General features: G+C 39.5%; 2 protein-coding genes across 8 annotated transcripts; one reads left to right on the forward strand and one right to left on the reverse strand.

Moving 5' to 3' along the window:
- Positions 1-476: 476 nt before the first annotated feature.
- Positions 477-11,799, reverse strand: LOC117137087 (putative mediator of RNA polymerase II transcription subunit 26). Of its 7 annotated transcripts, none has more exons than XM_033298392.1 (10): positions 11,243-11,799; positions 4,373-4,435; positions 4,172-4,310; positions 3,760-3,874; positions 3,623-3,700; positions 2,720-2,962; positions 2,539-2,658; positions 1,460-1,923; positions 754-862; positions 477-694 (listed from the first exon to the last, which is right to left on the reverse strand). In XM_033298392.1, exons 1-10 carry the CDS (start codon positions 11,316-11,318, stop codon positions 578-580), a joined length of 1,524 nt encoding a protein of 507 aa, XP_033154283.1. In that variant the 5' UTR covers positions 11,319-11,799; the 3' UTR covers positions 477-577. The 7 variants fall into 7 exon arrangements, with proteins under 7 accessions (XP_033154283.1, XP_033154275.1, XP_033154267.1 ...); XM_033298384.1 differs by having other exon boundaries at positions 3,350-3,700; XM_033298376.1 differs by having other exon boundaries at positions 2,720-3,283; positions 3,350-3,700.
- Positions 11,800-12,765: 966 nt separating this feature from the next.
- On the forward strand, positions 12,766-15,012 carry LOC117135298 (protein grindelwald). The gene is made up of 3 exons (XM_033295474.1): positions 12,766-13,557; positions 13,991-14,299; positions 14,369-15,012. Exons 1-3 carry the CDS (start codon positions 13,323-13,325, stop codon positions 14,548-14,550), a joined length of 726 nt encoding a protein of 241 aa, XP_033151365.1. The 5' UTR covers positions 12,766-13,322; the 3' UTR covers positions 14,551-15,012.
- Positions 15,013-15,062: the final 50 nt, after the last annotated feature.

The following is a 15,062-nucleotide window of genomic DNA, read 5'->3' on the forward strand; positions in this document are numbered from 1 at the left end:
CTCAAACAAAATATATCTAAAAATGTGTGTGCTAAAAATATATATATATACAAGAGAGGCCAGAAGTATTTTGAATTTACTTTAGGTGCATTTTGACTGCAATGGAAAGAGTAGCTGCAGGTTTTCAAAAAATGGCTAACAAATTCTCGAAACTTACTATAAGATTTAACTATACAAAAGTGAAGTTAAAATATTTTTGGCCCTTATTGTGATTAGTTTTTAAAATAAAAGAAGTGATCGAGCTTTAAAAATTTAAGAAATGATTGCTTTACTTAAATGTTAAAAGTCATTACAATAAAGCCCATTTCCAGATAATAATAATTTATTTCCTTTTAAAAAAACATTTATTGATAGGCCAATGATTTTGTATATCAAAACTATCACTGAAACCACATATTAAACTATACATGATTTAAATGTATTTAAACTACAAGCTACTTCTAAGTTCTAGAGATACAATGTGAGAGAGATTTGAATAAATCGATAAAAGTCAAGTTATGATTTTGATCTGAACAATTTCATTGTCAAGAGAGTACAAAACTTTTGTATGGATATAGGCATGGTAATGAATAGGTGATTATGGTTCACTGATGCGTGCACTTGTCCTTGGACTTCTTTTTACGATCTTCACTTGAATTTGATCTTCGAGTACCTTGAATTGGCATGTAAGGCGGCGTGGGACTGGCACTTTGATCTGAAACGGAAACACACATCAATATATAGCGATACAATTTACGGAGGGTCGGTTTATACATATATACCGAAATTGCCGGACTTGGAGTACTTCATGTGTGGCGACACGTCTTGGCCACTCTGATGCGAGCTGTCGTGGGATCCGGCTTCTGATCCATAATGCTCGGATCTGTAGTAAATGGAATAAAATTAAGGTTACTTTAAGCATTTGTGTTGACAGGAATTCGGAACGGCCAATAAGAAAATCAATTGGGAGTGAATATGTAGAGTGCATATGTAAAATTAGAGAGAACTCTATAGCCGAGTTCCTAGACATTAAGATACCCCTCACTCAACTAAAAGAAGTGTGAGGATATGAGTGAAGGAAAGCGAATGTTTTCTAGAGATAACGAGCGTCATCTAGCTAAATTTATCGACCTTATTGAGAATGGTGAGTGATACGGACAGTCGAGAATTTATATAGATAGGTTTGCTAGTTTTAGCGAATCGATAGAAATTGGCATGACATATAATGAAGCAAAAAAGAAGAAACATTTGTTATAGGCGATAATATCAACAACTAACTTTTATATTTTTCGAGATGTTGACGATCATACGGACAGACAAATATGGCTAGATCGAATTTGCTAGTAATCCTAATCAAGAATATATACCATAGACTTTATAGGTCCGGAAACAATTTCTTTTATCTCTCACATATTTGTTAACAAATATATTATACCTTTTTACTCTAAGACTACTTCAACTACTTCAACTTTCAACTCACCTAGTCATGGAGTTGTGGTTTTGAACTGGTGGCATTGCCTCCGTCACGTGCAATGAAAGAGGCCTTGGACCTGGCCTACAACTGTCCACGGGCAGTGTGTAGATATCATCTTCGCCCCTTATGGGCACCATGTTCCTTTGTTGCCTCTGCATGGAACTGTGATTGGAGCTCGAGCCCCCATCTCTGGTCAGGCTGCCATTGGTCAAAGGTCCGTTGTGGGGCCGCTGTTCACGACTACTGTTGAGCACGTCTATGGGATTGGAGTAGGCCTCCACATCGATGTCGGCCTGCGACTGATTGCCATTGCTGGAAAGGCAATCCGGGGGCAGTGGTAGCAGTGGACCGCAGTGGGAATTGGTGCCACAAAGCAGACTACCGTTTCCATTGGCAGCCTCTGCGGCTTCCTTCTGCTGAGTTTTTCGCAGACGAGCTTTCTCCTTGGCCCTCTTGGCTTTGGCCTTTTCCTGAAAAGACATAAAACTTGTTTTTGTTATGTCAACTCTGCAAGCAACCATTACAGTAACTAACGGGATTTTTTAATGAAATGTCTATGAGTATCGGCGTAAATATGTAACGCAAACTTGAAAATCACAAAATAAAAGTTACATACCCTTGCAGCAAGTATATATTTATAACAAGAATATATATACTTTATATAGTTGAAAAATACTGGACAAAATCTATATATTCTCTACAAGGGTATAATGAATGTTCAAAAGCAATCCTGGTCAAAGATAGCTTGAGTATTGAAATGTGATTGATAATGGATAGCTGCAATTCGAAGGATAGAATCCAAATATGTTACATTGAATTTACCTTTTCGAATCCTAAGTAGTTGTACCTTAAGGAAAACAATTTTTTGGAATTCATCTAAGTTTTGAGCAAATGGAATTTGGAATAAAGGGAAAACTTATGTTAGTTTTGAAGTAGTTCAAATTTGTTTCCTAGTATCCTATATTCCCCTGATTATTATCTATCTATTATCTATCTATTATATTTAACAGGACTAGTAATATATACATTTGTTATCTGCATTATCTGCTCGGATAAGACTTCTATATTAGGTAGGAAGACCTTACCCTATCCTGCAGCATTTTCGCCAATTCCTTGTCCTGTGCCTCAATGGCCAGCAGGCGATCCCTGTGCTCCTGACGCACACAGTCCTTCGATTCAATGGCCTGCAGACGGCGAGCCAGCAACTAAAGGAGAGGACACCTTGGTTACCAGGAATCCTTTATTCATTCAAAACAAACCCTTTACCTCATCTTTCTGCTCCTGCTTCAGCTTCTTGCTCATCTCCTGAATCTCCTCCAGCGGCAGTCCGATCTCCCGCAGACTCGCATAGTCGCAGGGATCCACATAGAGCTCAATGTCGTCGGCATGTTGCTGCATGTGTCTCTCAGCTGCCTTGGCCGATCCCGATCCCGATCCCAATCCCGATACAGATCCTGATCCCAAACCGAAATTGCCCACAAGTTGATCGTATTTCTCGGGTGACAATTTCTGAAATTTCGGTTCTGTTCTTAGGAGATTTTCGTGTGACGGGGAGCGTTGTTTCTGCAGTGATGTTGCAGCTGCATCGACAACGCTGGCCGATGTTGCTGCCGCGCTCGTGGCAGCGATGTTGTAGTCGCGAATGCTGTCAGCAACATCGGCATAGTCCACAAGCTCATCGATGTCAGCCGGGTGTGCGGTGTGTGTGGGTGTGTGCTGAGTTATGGATGAAGTGCTGGGCATGTTAGTTGTTGCAGATGTGGTGGCATTTGTTGGTGCCCGTGCCCGACGTGCCGGCGATGATGATTGATGTTGCTGCTGCTGCGGCGGCTGCTGTGCGTGGTGAAAACGTGAGTGATGTTGCTGCTGCTGTGGCGATGATAACACATCACTCACCAACAGCTGATTTTGTGCCTGGGCATTTCTACTGGGAGTGGTGCATGCTGCTGCTGCCCCCGGCAAGTCAACAATATTTGGTATAAGCGATAATCCTACATAGTTGTCTGTTTGTGAGAAGTGTTGCTGCTGCAGCTGCAACGGTTGCTGCTGCTGCTGCTGCAGCTGACTGTGATATCTAGCCTGCTGTGAGGTGCTCGGCTCTGGCTGATGTTGCTGCTGTGTCGACTGTGTCTGTTGTGTCTGCTGCTGCTGTTGCAGGTGTATACTTGCTTTGGCGGGACGGGGCGGCGGACGACTCTTGTCCCGTGTGACTGGCGGCGGTACGGGCGGCAAATTAACATAGATTTCCTGCAATCGAGTATATCACTCAAGCGATAAGAAATTGGCAAGATATCCACGGTACTCACCTGCATTTGCTTGGCAATTAACTCGCTTTGCATCAGCTCCTTTTGCTGCTGCTCCTGCAGATCACGCTCCAGTTTGTCAGCTATTTCTTTGGCCACTCGCTTGTCATGCTCCTCCCTGTTGAGATATTGTTTTGATTAGTTCTATTGAAATTGGGAAAGAGTGCCGCATGACTTTTACAATTTTCTGTTGTCCCTTTAAAAATTACTGATTACAAATAAGGTAATTAAGAAACTGCCAACTTCAGTCTTCAATAAAAAGAACCGGAAATTGTTTATTCGTGTTATTAATGAATGAAATGAAGGTATAAAAACTGAAATATTTGCTTCAAATGGTCATGCTGCAACTTAATCACATTGGCCATATTATTATATATATTATTTTATTATTATCTTAAATGTTATTAACACTCACTGTTCTGTCAGACGTCTTCTGTAGGCATCCACTCTTCGCTGTGCCTGCTCCTTCTCCTTGATTTGTTCGTGCAGGGCTGTTGGGAAGTCCTCGCGAACCACTGCGTTTCTGTACCGATTTCCCTTGTAGAAGTCATTAACTGGGGGTAAAGATTTTGTGCATTAGCTTAATGGTTAGCCATTAACTTACTCAGGTACTTACTCTCTTGGGACTGAAGCTTATAGGCCAGAGCGCCATCCTCACGCACGAGCCACTCCTTGCACACTGGAATGAGAAAACGATAGAAGAAACAGTTGAGTACCTTGAATCGCCTTCTTTATGGCAGTACATTACAGTATCTAATGACAAGTGATATTTAATGCTGCAACTATCAGATTACCGGCCAAATCTCTAATGAAGCCCTGCAAGATCGTAAAATTCGGTTTGCCCCACTTGATGCCCCGGTAATCCGATGAGTCACCTTCAAGATGCAGTCTTTCGAATCGGGGACAGACCCGGACTCGAAACAAAGGAATTCCATTGAAGATGTACTGCAGCTGGAGTGGGAAAGTTTTGTAGAAGTTGGGGTAGCATTTTGATCGATTTAACCGCCATAGAGAGATCATTCACGTTGATAAGCGAAAGCGTGGTATAAACAGCCTCTTAATTGTGTGCGTAGAATTCGGATTGGGGTTCGCTTGGGGTTATTTATATATGTGTTTTTGTTGCTTTGCTTTTCATTCGAATTCGGCCGTGTGCTCATATACGTACACTAGGAAAAAATGTCTATCAAATATGCCATTAATTGACATTCCAAAATATTATTTCTATATTGTTAGGAAAAACTCTAGTTCCTGATGACGAATGGCAAGTGATCTTAATGTTTGACAAAATTTCCATTTGACCAAAAGTAAAGATGTTATAATTATTAATAAAAATATATTGAGAACAAAATATCACATGTTTAAAAAAATATTTATTTCTTTAAAAACTATGATAGCTGATATGATCATATACATTTTTTTGCAGTGCACAAATGGACGATCTACGCAATTGGAACCGTCTGGTTTGGTGTTCTTGTCTGCTTTTGAGTTGCTGTCATTTATCATTTCATTTAGTTAGCAGCCTCGACTCTCAGTCACTGTCTGTGGAAAGTGGAAGTGTGGCAAAGTGGGAAAGTTGTTGGCCTGATGCGAGTTAAAGTTGTAATTTCAAGTACGTCTTGTTATCGAGCTGATAGTCTGTGTTTGGGTAGATATGAAATTGATCTACTGATAAGCAATGCTAGCAAGGAAAGCCTTTTTGAAAAGGGTGCAGCCCAATTTTTTCTTTTGAATTTATGCATTTTTGGCATTTCTTGTATGATTTTAGTTAAGCTCATAAAAAACACTAAATTCTTTCAACGCATGCTTTGCAAACCATCTATTTTCTGCCTTATAAATACTATACATTACATTATACATTATGTCTTTTCAACACTAAATTTGTAACAAACTCATACTGAATCACTTTAGAGCCCATATTTTCCGGGATTTCCCACACTTAGCTCACTTAGCTTTTTCCATTTCATTTTTTTTTCCATTTCCATGTCCATCTATTGCCGTGCATAACTTCCTTATCTGGACACTCCGATCACCCCATGGTGACACTAATTTAAAGGTTCTTTGACTTGAAACTGTCAACTGGCAATTAGTTGAACTCTGGCCCTAGATTTCAACGCCATAAGGGCGAGTGCAATTAGAACACTCCAGTTAAAAATGAATTATGGTTCGGACTCTCAGGGCAGCTAATGCATTTAGAGCCGATTGCACTTAATTAACTGCAGTTCAAAATGAAACTGCACTTGCAGACATAATCAATTTAGTTGTTTGATTTCTGACTGCACATAAGCACCTATATACCCGTAAGTACATAACTAAGCGGATTCTATATATGCACGTTCATGCTGCTAAAAAAATAAAAAAAACAGTACATGTTGTGCCGCTGCATAAACTGAAATATAAAGTATGTAGTTTTTTGCAAGCTCGCGCTTTTCTTGGCCCGCTCGGTCTGCTGAGTGGTTCGGCCTGATTGCTCAGCTCAGGTTGCTTACCCCACCGGCCCCCAAATCCCATTCCCAACTTTGCTTACCACTCCCCCAGATCGCTCAACACTATGCTTATACCCTAAAAAAGTGTGGAAAGACAGTTCTTTGCAATGTCTTCAAAATAAGGGTATTCTCTACTAGAAGTATCAGAAATTTGAATTAAATCGGTCTGACTTGGCAGAAGTCTTTGGATATATTTTAATATATTTTTCAAACTTAGATTCCTGTACCTCCTTAGAATAGGTTCCTAAATACCTCGTTATAACAATTTCGGAAAGCTGTAAAACGTATATTATAATTAGAATTAGCAGTACCTTATAAAATAATTTTTCATTTCGAGTAAAATAGTGTAATAATGCTACAGTAAGGTTTTATGCGAGTTTTATAGGGTATGCAAATCTTCGGTTGAACTCTAAAATGAGCTTCAGTCTTGCTGTTTCTTACTTTCAGCATATAACTTACAAAGTCTCGAATAAGTGCCAGTATGTGTGTATATGATATTCTCGTTGTTCTTACGTCTCTGCACTTTTGCGTTATAATTCCCCGAGCAAGCGCGGCTTTTTATTATGCACAACGGGCAACGGGCAAAAATACGAAAACAAATTATACAGAAATACAAAAAAATGTGTGTATGAGAACGGCACAAAGAAAACCTGTGCTGAAATCAACTTACTGTACTCCATACGCTGCCGTTGCAGTATTTTTCTTCTTTAAGAGAGAGGAAATGACCGAGTCATTAAAATCGTGCAGCATATAAGTCTAGGAAAATTATGGCCAGTGCCATTTGAATTCGCCAGTTGCTATTAAGTCACACGACGAATTTGAAATTCTTTCGATTTCCTGTCCCAACACTGACAGCTGACTTATTGTGGCTGTCCATATGGGAGACATACATTTTTTAGCTGGCCCCGGAACGGGTTTTTGCCAAAATAAACACTTTTAACCTCTGCTGCCCCAAAAATTCGCACCACAATGGGTGGTGCAATGTGGGTCAGCAAGAGCATTTTATTGACTTGACCAAAAAAACGACCCGAGAACGGGTTAGTAAGTCAAGAAATGCATGATTCATGGAGCTTAAGGTTTCTACCGAATTCTCTCCACGGGGGTGAAAGCATTTGGCGGGGAGGGGAAGAATTTTCAGAAGAAATGAACTGACTGAAGGTTGATTAAAAACTGTTGATAATGGTCTTTTGTTTGATTTGAAATGACAGATAGTACGAACTATATTGATTTAATTATTATTATTTTAATGTGTTATGCGTTCAAGACACACACTTTGTATTTTGATTATTGTAAGACATGATATAAATGGTAATAAGCAGCTAAATGCTAAGGGAAATGCAACTGAACATAGCCAAATTGTTTATATTCACTCCAAATAAACCCCATTAAATAGGGCACTTAATTATTTAGGTGAAGCAACAATTGTTTAGCTGCCATTTGGCCGAAACTGCTTGCATTGCAACCTTTACAAATTTGCCTGCCACATTCAATTAACCTTGCTGGCCAGTCCACTTGCAATTACCAGTGTTTTTGCTTGGGCCTCTTGGCACTTGCAGGGCTTCGCCACCTTACTTTTGGTTTGTCTTGGTTTTCCCCATTTCTCCGCTTCATTCTCTCTGATTGGCAACCAAGTTCAGATGGTTGAGCACGCATGAATGGGCCGCCGATCGCGTGAAGAGTTACACAACCCGGGATGGTAATGAATACATAAACCTCTGCATATGCATATATTAAAAAAACTATAAACAAGTGAGGAAAGCCAAAATTAGAAAGCAGTTTGACGGGAAAATTTATGAGAGAGCCCCCGAACAAAATCCAGGAAAATATGTGTGTGCGGCGTGGAAAAAATGCTGTTGACGCTTGACGACTGCAACTGCAACGACTGCCAACTGCAGCAGCGAAGACGCGGCGCCGAAAGTGGAAAAACCTGACTCAAGGTTGTTGAACATGCCACTGCCACTGGACGAGAAATGCGGCCTGCAATGTCGACTATTTGAATGTTGCATCTGACAGATACAGATACGGCACACACATACAGATACGGGATACACACCGGCAGTATATTTAGCCAGCCTCACATTGACCTTAGCCTGGCTGCATCATCTCCCGGATTCAGTTCATTCAAATGAACTCACATTTTGGGTTCAGTTTCGGCTTCTGCTGATTGATTGAATTGCCTCTCAGGCACTCGTGGGCCAAGTTATGCATATCCAAAGCAGAAAGGCCAATAATTGTCTATCCAAGTGCGGTGTTGTGGCAACAAAACAAAGCCCAAATTAGCTTTATTTCTGTTTCATGCTACGATACTTATGAATTAAGCCAGTCAAGCTTTCACTGCTTTTAAAACGAGGAAGTTTGCTTTTTAGTCTGACAGTTTGAAACTGTATGTATTCGGAGTTTGCTTTATAAGCAGGTTTAAGTTGTTGGTTCTTTTATATTTGTAGTTATTTATTTTTACTTTGTAAACATCAATAAGTACTTTGTAAATATTTATTCCTTACATATTATCAGTTCTTAGCATTAAACTTGTGAGTCACATAAGTTGCATGAGCTATGATACAAGATCAACATATACCTCAGACTATATTCAGTTTTCCGATCATACGTTTAAAGTAACAAAACGTGAATAAGTTTCTCGTACTGAAAGGGACAGCAAGTAATCCTTTACATTACCTAAATTTATGTCTTAGTTACTAGTGCAATATTCTGCATAGCTCAATTTAGTTATTCATACTTTCATTTGTAAACACCAGCACTTGAGGTGGACTCCTTGGAAACTCCATTATTTGGGCCTCTTAAAAAGTTGTTTTTTGTAGGCCAACGCAAGTCATGACAAAGCGCCATAGTAAGGAGAGGAGCAGAGTGGGGCTTGGGCCTCCTTTAAGTGCTATTGCCATAGAAATGTTAAGAGCCAAATCCAAATGGAGGAGACCTCCTTCCTGGCACTCGCACATCCTGTCATCGTGGCCTGGCAAGTGAATCATTCCTGGCATGCAGCGATAAAAATGCAAGAAAGAAATAAACTGCATTCAGGCGGCTCGTCATGCAACTGCTGCTGTTTCTCTTGCCGTTGGGGCTGCTGCTCCCCCGATGCCCCCTTTCTATCCTGGCCCCCTCTTCGCCAAGAAGCCCCTTCACTTGTCAGTCAGTCGGGCTGGTTGGCAAAAAAAAGGGAAAAAAGAGGCCAGCAGTTGAGTGAGTTTCAGTCGGAGGCACGGCTATTTCAAACCGAGGGCCGACTCTTTGTGGGGGTCTTTTGTCATGCGTGCTTGGGCGCAAATGAAGCGGCTGCAATCCCCTCGGCTAACCGTCAGCTGTTGCCTGCTGCACGCGCTGCATCTTTAAGATACAAATGCTGGGAAACAGCCTTTTTGCAGGTCTGCACTGTGGGAAAAACTTATTGAATTCGGTGGTCTATGGTGCTTCAACTAGCGACAGTTATCTGATAACAATTAGCAAACATATTTTTAATATAATAATATAATATAATATAATATAATACATTTTTGAGTTCAACAAGATTTTCTGTACACATTTTCTTACTCATTTTTTGTAACCTATTTCCGCTTCTATCGGAATCATCATTCTACAATATACTTAATTAGGCTAGTATGTTATGTGTATGTACTTTTATGAAACAAAATCTTTATAATGCTTTGGTGTTGGTGGATAACTGATTTTTCTTCAGGTGCATTCATTAAATGGAAAGTGCTCGCGGCAATCATTTTTTGCACCTCCAAAATGAAGAAAATGACTATGTATTTTCCCTTTCTGTAGAGGGGATCGCTCGGCTTCCCCTCAATTGCTCTAAAAGAAAACTATATAAGAGCTCGGTGTTTGTTTATTTTTCAACTGAAATCTCTTCTTCACAGCTTTGTCCGCTTTCGGTCGTTGGTCTGCGCTATGCGGTTTCTTCGGCTGCTGACTGGCAGTCTTTGTTTTTGTTTATCGTCTCATGAAGACTTTCAAAACCCCCCAAAAAATTAGGAAACTCGCCAACTTCTTGTGATTGTTACTGAGAGTCGAGAAAGTTTTATTCGGCTCGCGTTTTCTGTGTATTATTTTTTCTTCTTTGGGCAATCTTTTTTATTAGCATAACAACAAATATTGTTCACATAGTAGCCAAAACAGATTTGCACAACAGCCACATCTTTGTCATCGAGCATTTCGTATTCGCTTTCAATTAATTGAGCTTATTCAAAGAGTTGAATGAGCCAGCTTTTCATGTTGTAACATTTTTCCTATGCAAATGTTTTGATTATTACATAAGGTCAAGTCAAATGTGATAAGGGAAAACGTGCTCGCTATGGCTTGTTTACATCTGAATCAACAGAAAAATAGCTTATATGTAAGCCCCAAGGCGCAAACGACACTGGAGAAGTTCTGGGAACTTGATTGTTTGTTTTTGGCTGATGTCGGCATTCAAAGATATCGGATCGATGGAATTAAGGGGATATGGATATTGGAATGGGGTATGGAAAGCGTTAGAACATTTATAATCCGTAATATCTTGAAAGAAATGCGGAAATGAATAAAATGTATGAACTAAAACCTTTTATATTAGCATTAATTAGAAAACAAACTATTTCTTTCATTTCCAAATTTGATTTACATTAGATTTTGCAAGAAGGGTATAGTCAATATATATTAAATGAACTTTTTGTGAAGAATTCTCGACGAAACCCGGGTTCTGACTTTCTTTATGAATTAATGCAAACAATACAACAAATTTGTTAAAAATTAATTTGATCCCTAGAGAGGCCATGTCGTTAAAGAAATACCAAGTCAGGGGAAGAAAACGTTGAAGAGGAATTTTAAAAGACCCCAAATTAATCACTTCTATGTGGTACTCATGCCCCCGCCCCAATTCCTTAGCCCCTTCATCTCAATAGCTCCACTCAAACCCAATCAATTTCCAATTATCCAAGGCCCCGTACGAAATTGTTCATGTTCAACCAATTTCGAAATGGTTTGCGTCGGTTCGGTTCTTAACCCATGCTTACCCTCATTAACATGTCCTGATCGGGGTAGCGCTTCCTTTGGTGGTGCGGCTGCTGTTGTGGTTGTGAAATTATTCATCTCTCTCCTCCTCTCGCCGCCCTTCTCTTTCTAACAGGCTTTGGCTAAATCTTTCGGTGGCTCAAATCGCTATAGAATATCTGTATCTCGTTCTAAAACAGGTGTTTAAATTGGGTAGCTCAAGGACGCGCCTTCCACTCCACTGATTTTTAATTTATGTTGGTTTACTTGTTGAAGCGGGCTCGCAAAATAGATACAAAGATGCGGCGATACAGAGCGTGAGTAAACTATATTTTCATCTAATTGCGTCGCTCTCGGTGCAACTATTTCACTTTCACACTTCCACACGAGTTATAATGCTTATAATTCCACACTTTCCACCAACAACACGCGCGCAACAACGACAGCTGCAATTCAAAATTCGATTCGATTTAGGTATTGTATCTCAAAGATACGCGACGAACCGGCGGCCGTCGTTCCACGAAAGCAGCAAAACAGCTCATTCAACAGCGAAAGCCGCTCAGCGAATGGATGTTGTTTGACTTGGCCATACAGTCCAGCAAACTGGAAGCCACAATAATACTGCAAGCGGCGCTGGAACTGGAAGCAGATACAAATGTATCTCGAAAGCGGCACTGCAATGGAAGCGAGCATAACACAACGAGAGAGGAGAGAGAATAAATCAAAACAGTGCTGCCAAGTTTCAAAAAGATTTCAAAAATAAATACAAAAAGTTATAATTTTACCATTGATTTCTAAATTCATGGAAAAGTATATGTGTAAATATGGATTTTTATTTTTATTTGATTTGCCTAATTCAGTTGGGAACAACAAATTTCTGTATATCTTTTATTTATGTATATGTTATTTGCTATTTAGTAAAGACATACACCATTGTGTTAGCTAAGCAAGGTTTCAATCCTCAACAAATGCTACACTTAAAAAATTCCAACATCCTATTTAATTATATAAAAATTGTGTAGCTAGAAAATTGTTTATTAATAATATTATTATGTTTATTATTAATAAACTGCAAGTTAGTTGTAAAAATAAGGTATTATGATACAAATTAAAAAAAAATAATAATAATTTGTAAAAAAAGTAACTTAAAGTTTATATTGGGATACTGGGAATTTCAATAAACACTTTATTATTTATGAAGATGTGGAAAATGTGCGCAATTTTAATTCATAACGTGGTTAATAAAGTGAGTGAGCAAGTAGTCTCTATAAAATACTTCTTGAGGCTCTGCCTCCTTGTTGTTATTTATTTTTATAAGCCAAATCGCAGCCGAAATTCAAGCAACTGAAGCCGGGTTCAAAGTATGCCGAAGTCGGGAATATTTCACTCAAAGCGCAAAATAAACAGTCGATCGCAGACACACAAATACTTGTATTACTTGCCACAGCATAGATATACAGATACTTTTGCATCTACAATCGACGTGAAAAAGGTAAACAAAAGTCAAGTCACGGTGCGGATGAGTGTGTATTTGAGATAGATGCCTCGGTGCGAGTGCTGAGTTGTTGGTAACAGCGAGCGATCGAGGCATTCCAGTCAGTAACGAGTTGAAAGTGGCTCAAAACGCGTCGCTGAACGATGGCTGAAAACGTTTAAGTTAAAAAGCGGATTTAAATCATATAATATTGGTGTACAAAATACAGAAATAAGCTTAAAAATTAAGTCTCCGGACATCCCCTAGAAAAAAGTGAGAAAATGTGGAGAAACTAACAGGAATACTATGAAAAATTCTGTGAAACTTGGCCAAGATAAACTCGTTTGCACCAATACACATGTGCCTATACGTATAAGGGCAACGCAAAATACTCAGACTCCAGAAGCCAGCAATTAAAAAAGAAGTTAGTCAGTTAGCGTCTGGGCCGCGTTACTGGTGTATGAATCATACTTTGGATACGTTTAAAAATAACAAAACAAAAACCTTCCAAGGAGGAAAAAGTTGTAACTCTGCTGATGTAAACTTCGATCAAACTTAGCGGAACGAGCTCGCTTCAAAGCCAAATACCCATAACAAGTAAATTAAGCACACATTAAAAAATACCTCAAATGTCGGTCAGGAAGTTAAGTGCCCTATCGCTCTCCATTGGTGGAGTTCCGTTGATTCCAAGTGTTTCATTGGTAGCTGCGGCCAATGGAGAGAGTAAGGATTGCCATGGCACGATCTGTCATCCGGTCAATGAATTTTGCTATGTTGCAACGGAGAGATGTCATCCATGCATCGAGGTCTGCAATAACCAAACCCACAACTACGATGCGTTTCTGTGCGCCAAGGAATGTTCAGGCAAGTAGAATCCAAAGATTCCCAAAAAGATTACCTCAGATTACCTCACGATCCATAGGGTAATTTGGCGGGTTTTATGCAAGTTCAGGTTTTTCCAGCCGGATTTAATTGTATTTCCATTACAGTGGTTTCAGCGGGTGATTAACTCATCACCCATGAGTTGACTAAAAAGAGAGGGTATTTTAAAGATTTATAGTATGTACCTATTTATGATACATACGATTTGTTGTAACTAGCTTTATAATAATTTTTTAGTGTAAAAGATTTGAAAGGGATTTTATTTATTTAGATAAAGCCAGCTGATATCTGCAGTTGCAATTTTTATCTGACTATGTACATTGAGTTATCAGAAACGTTCCCGTGTTTTATAAATTATTATTTACCTAAAACGATAATAGTAGCTATATTATTTGATTTCTTTATCAACCCACAGCTTACAAGACATTTGAGCCGTTAAAAGCGGAGATGCTGGACATCCAGAATACCCAGCAGCTGATCCTCTTGTTGCTGACTATCCTTCTCGTCCTGATTGCGCTTCGTTGCGCGTTCCAGTTCCTTCGATGGCTGATAGGCAACCGGTGCTTCCAGAAGCTGTTGCGCCGTCTCCAATCGAAGGCCTACCCTCATCCGGCAACTGCTAATGGAAAGGATCTCAATGCTACCACCATACAGAATCTGAATGCCATTAACCATCCTGGCAGCGACCTTGAGCGGGCGCAATCACAGATCTACAGTGTGGCAGGTAAGTGAAAGGATCTACCTGTTCGGGTTTTCCCAACGTACACTTTATAACTGCAATGATTTATTACAGGTGCCGCCGAGGGTTCCGTTGTTACTATGACAACGCCGGTGAGCACTCGCTATCCGGCGGAAAACAGCACCACGCCCACAACAGTTATGACAGAGATCGGATACGGATACGATAATCAGGCCATGGTCGTAACGCCGGTTTCCGAGAAACCATCAGCAGCGACGATTCCTGTCGCTTTCTAAGGCCATACAAGTACTTGAAAATTCTTACTTCTAAATCAGTCCAGCGAAAGCAAAATGTGCACCACATTAAAACTAGTGATATTTTCCATAGTTCTTAAGCAAGAAGTCTTCTTTCAATATGGAATACATAAACATATCTGTAGATTGTACGCGTTAAGTGACAGGTTTATATATGTGGGGACATATGTTTGATAATCCAATGCGGCCCTGAAAACTTATATTCGATCTGTAAGAAATTATTTGTAAAGGAACGAATTGTTCAAGAATACTTTTACTCCTTACTTTAATATTTTCCTTAAAGAAACGATAATACTTACAACATCACAACTATGAATGAAGAAATATAACTGTAAAGAAATATATTCATAATGTTCATTTTATTATCATGTCAAATTTTTAATGTGGAAGAGTTTGGTAAAATGGTAATATGGGGAAAACTAATACAAGCGCACTCACCACAATTCCATCCGGCTAAATAATTTTGAATGCGAAATGAATCTTCCTGAAAAATA

This window comes from Drosophila mauritiana, chromosome 2L (genome assembly GCF_004382145.1).
Source record: "Drosophila mauritiana strain mau12 chromosome 2L, ASM438214v1, whole genome shotgun sequence".
In the NCBI taxonomy this organism is placed as follows: Eukaryota; Metazoa; Arthropoda; class Insecta; order Diptera; family Drosophilidae; genus Drosophila; species Drosophila mauritiana.

What these genes read in the sequence shown, in the direction of transcription:
- LOC117137087 (XM_033298345.1), bottom strand. Translation starts at nt 11,318, where the DNA reads ATGAATAATTTCACAACCACAACAGCAGCCGCACCACCAAAGGAAGCG. An exon ending in ATCAGGACATGTTAATGAGG is followed by an intron (nt 4,436 to 11,242) that starts GTAAGCATGGGT and finishes TTCTCATTCCAG; the next exon opens with TGTGCAAGGAGTGGCTCGTG. An exon ending in AACCACAACTCCATGACTAG is followed by an intron (nt 863 to 1,459) that starts GTGAGTTGAAAG and finishes CATTTACTACAG; the next exon opens with ATCCGAGCATTATGGATCAG.
- LOC117135298 (XM_033295474.1), top strand. Translation starts at nt 13,323, where the DNA reads ATGTCGGTCAGGAAGTTAAGTGCCCTATCGCTCTCCATTGGTGGAGTT. An exon ending in GTGCGCCAAGGAATGTTCAG is followed by an intron (nt 13,558 to 13,990) that starts GCAAGTAGAATC and finishes ATCAACCCACAG; the next exon opens with CTTACAAGACATTTGAGCCG. An exon ending in ACAGATCTACAGTGTGGCAG is followed by an intron (nt 14,300 to 14,368) that starts GTAAGTGAAAGG and finishes GATTTATTACAG; the next exon opens with GTGCCGCCGAGGGTTCCGTT.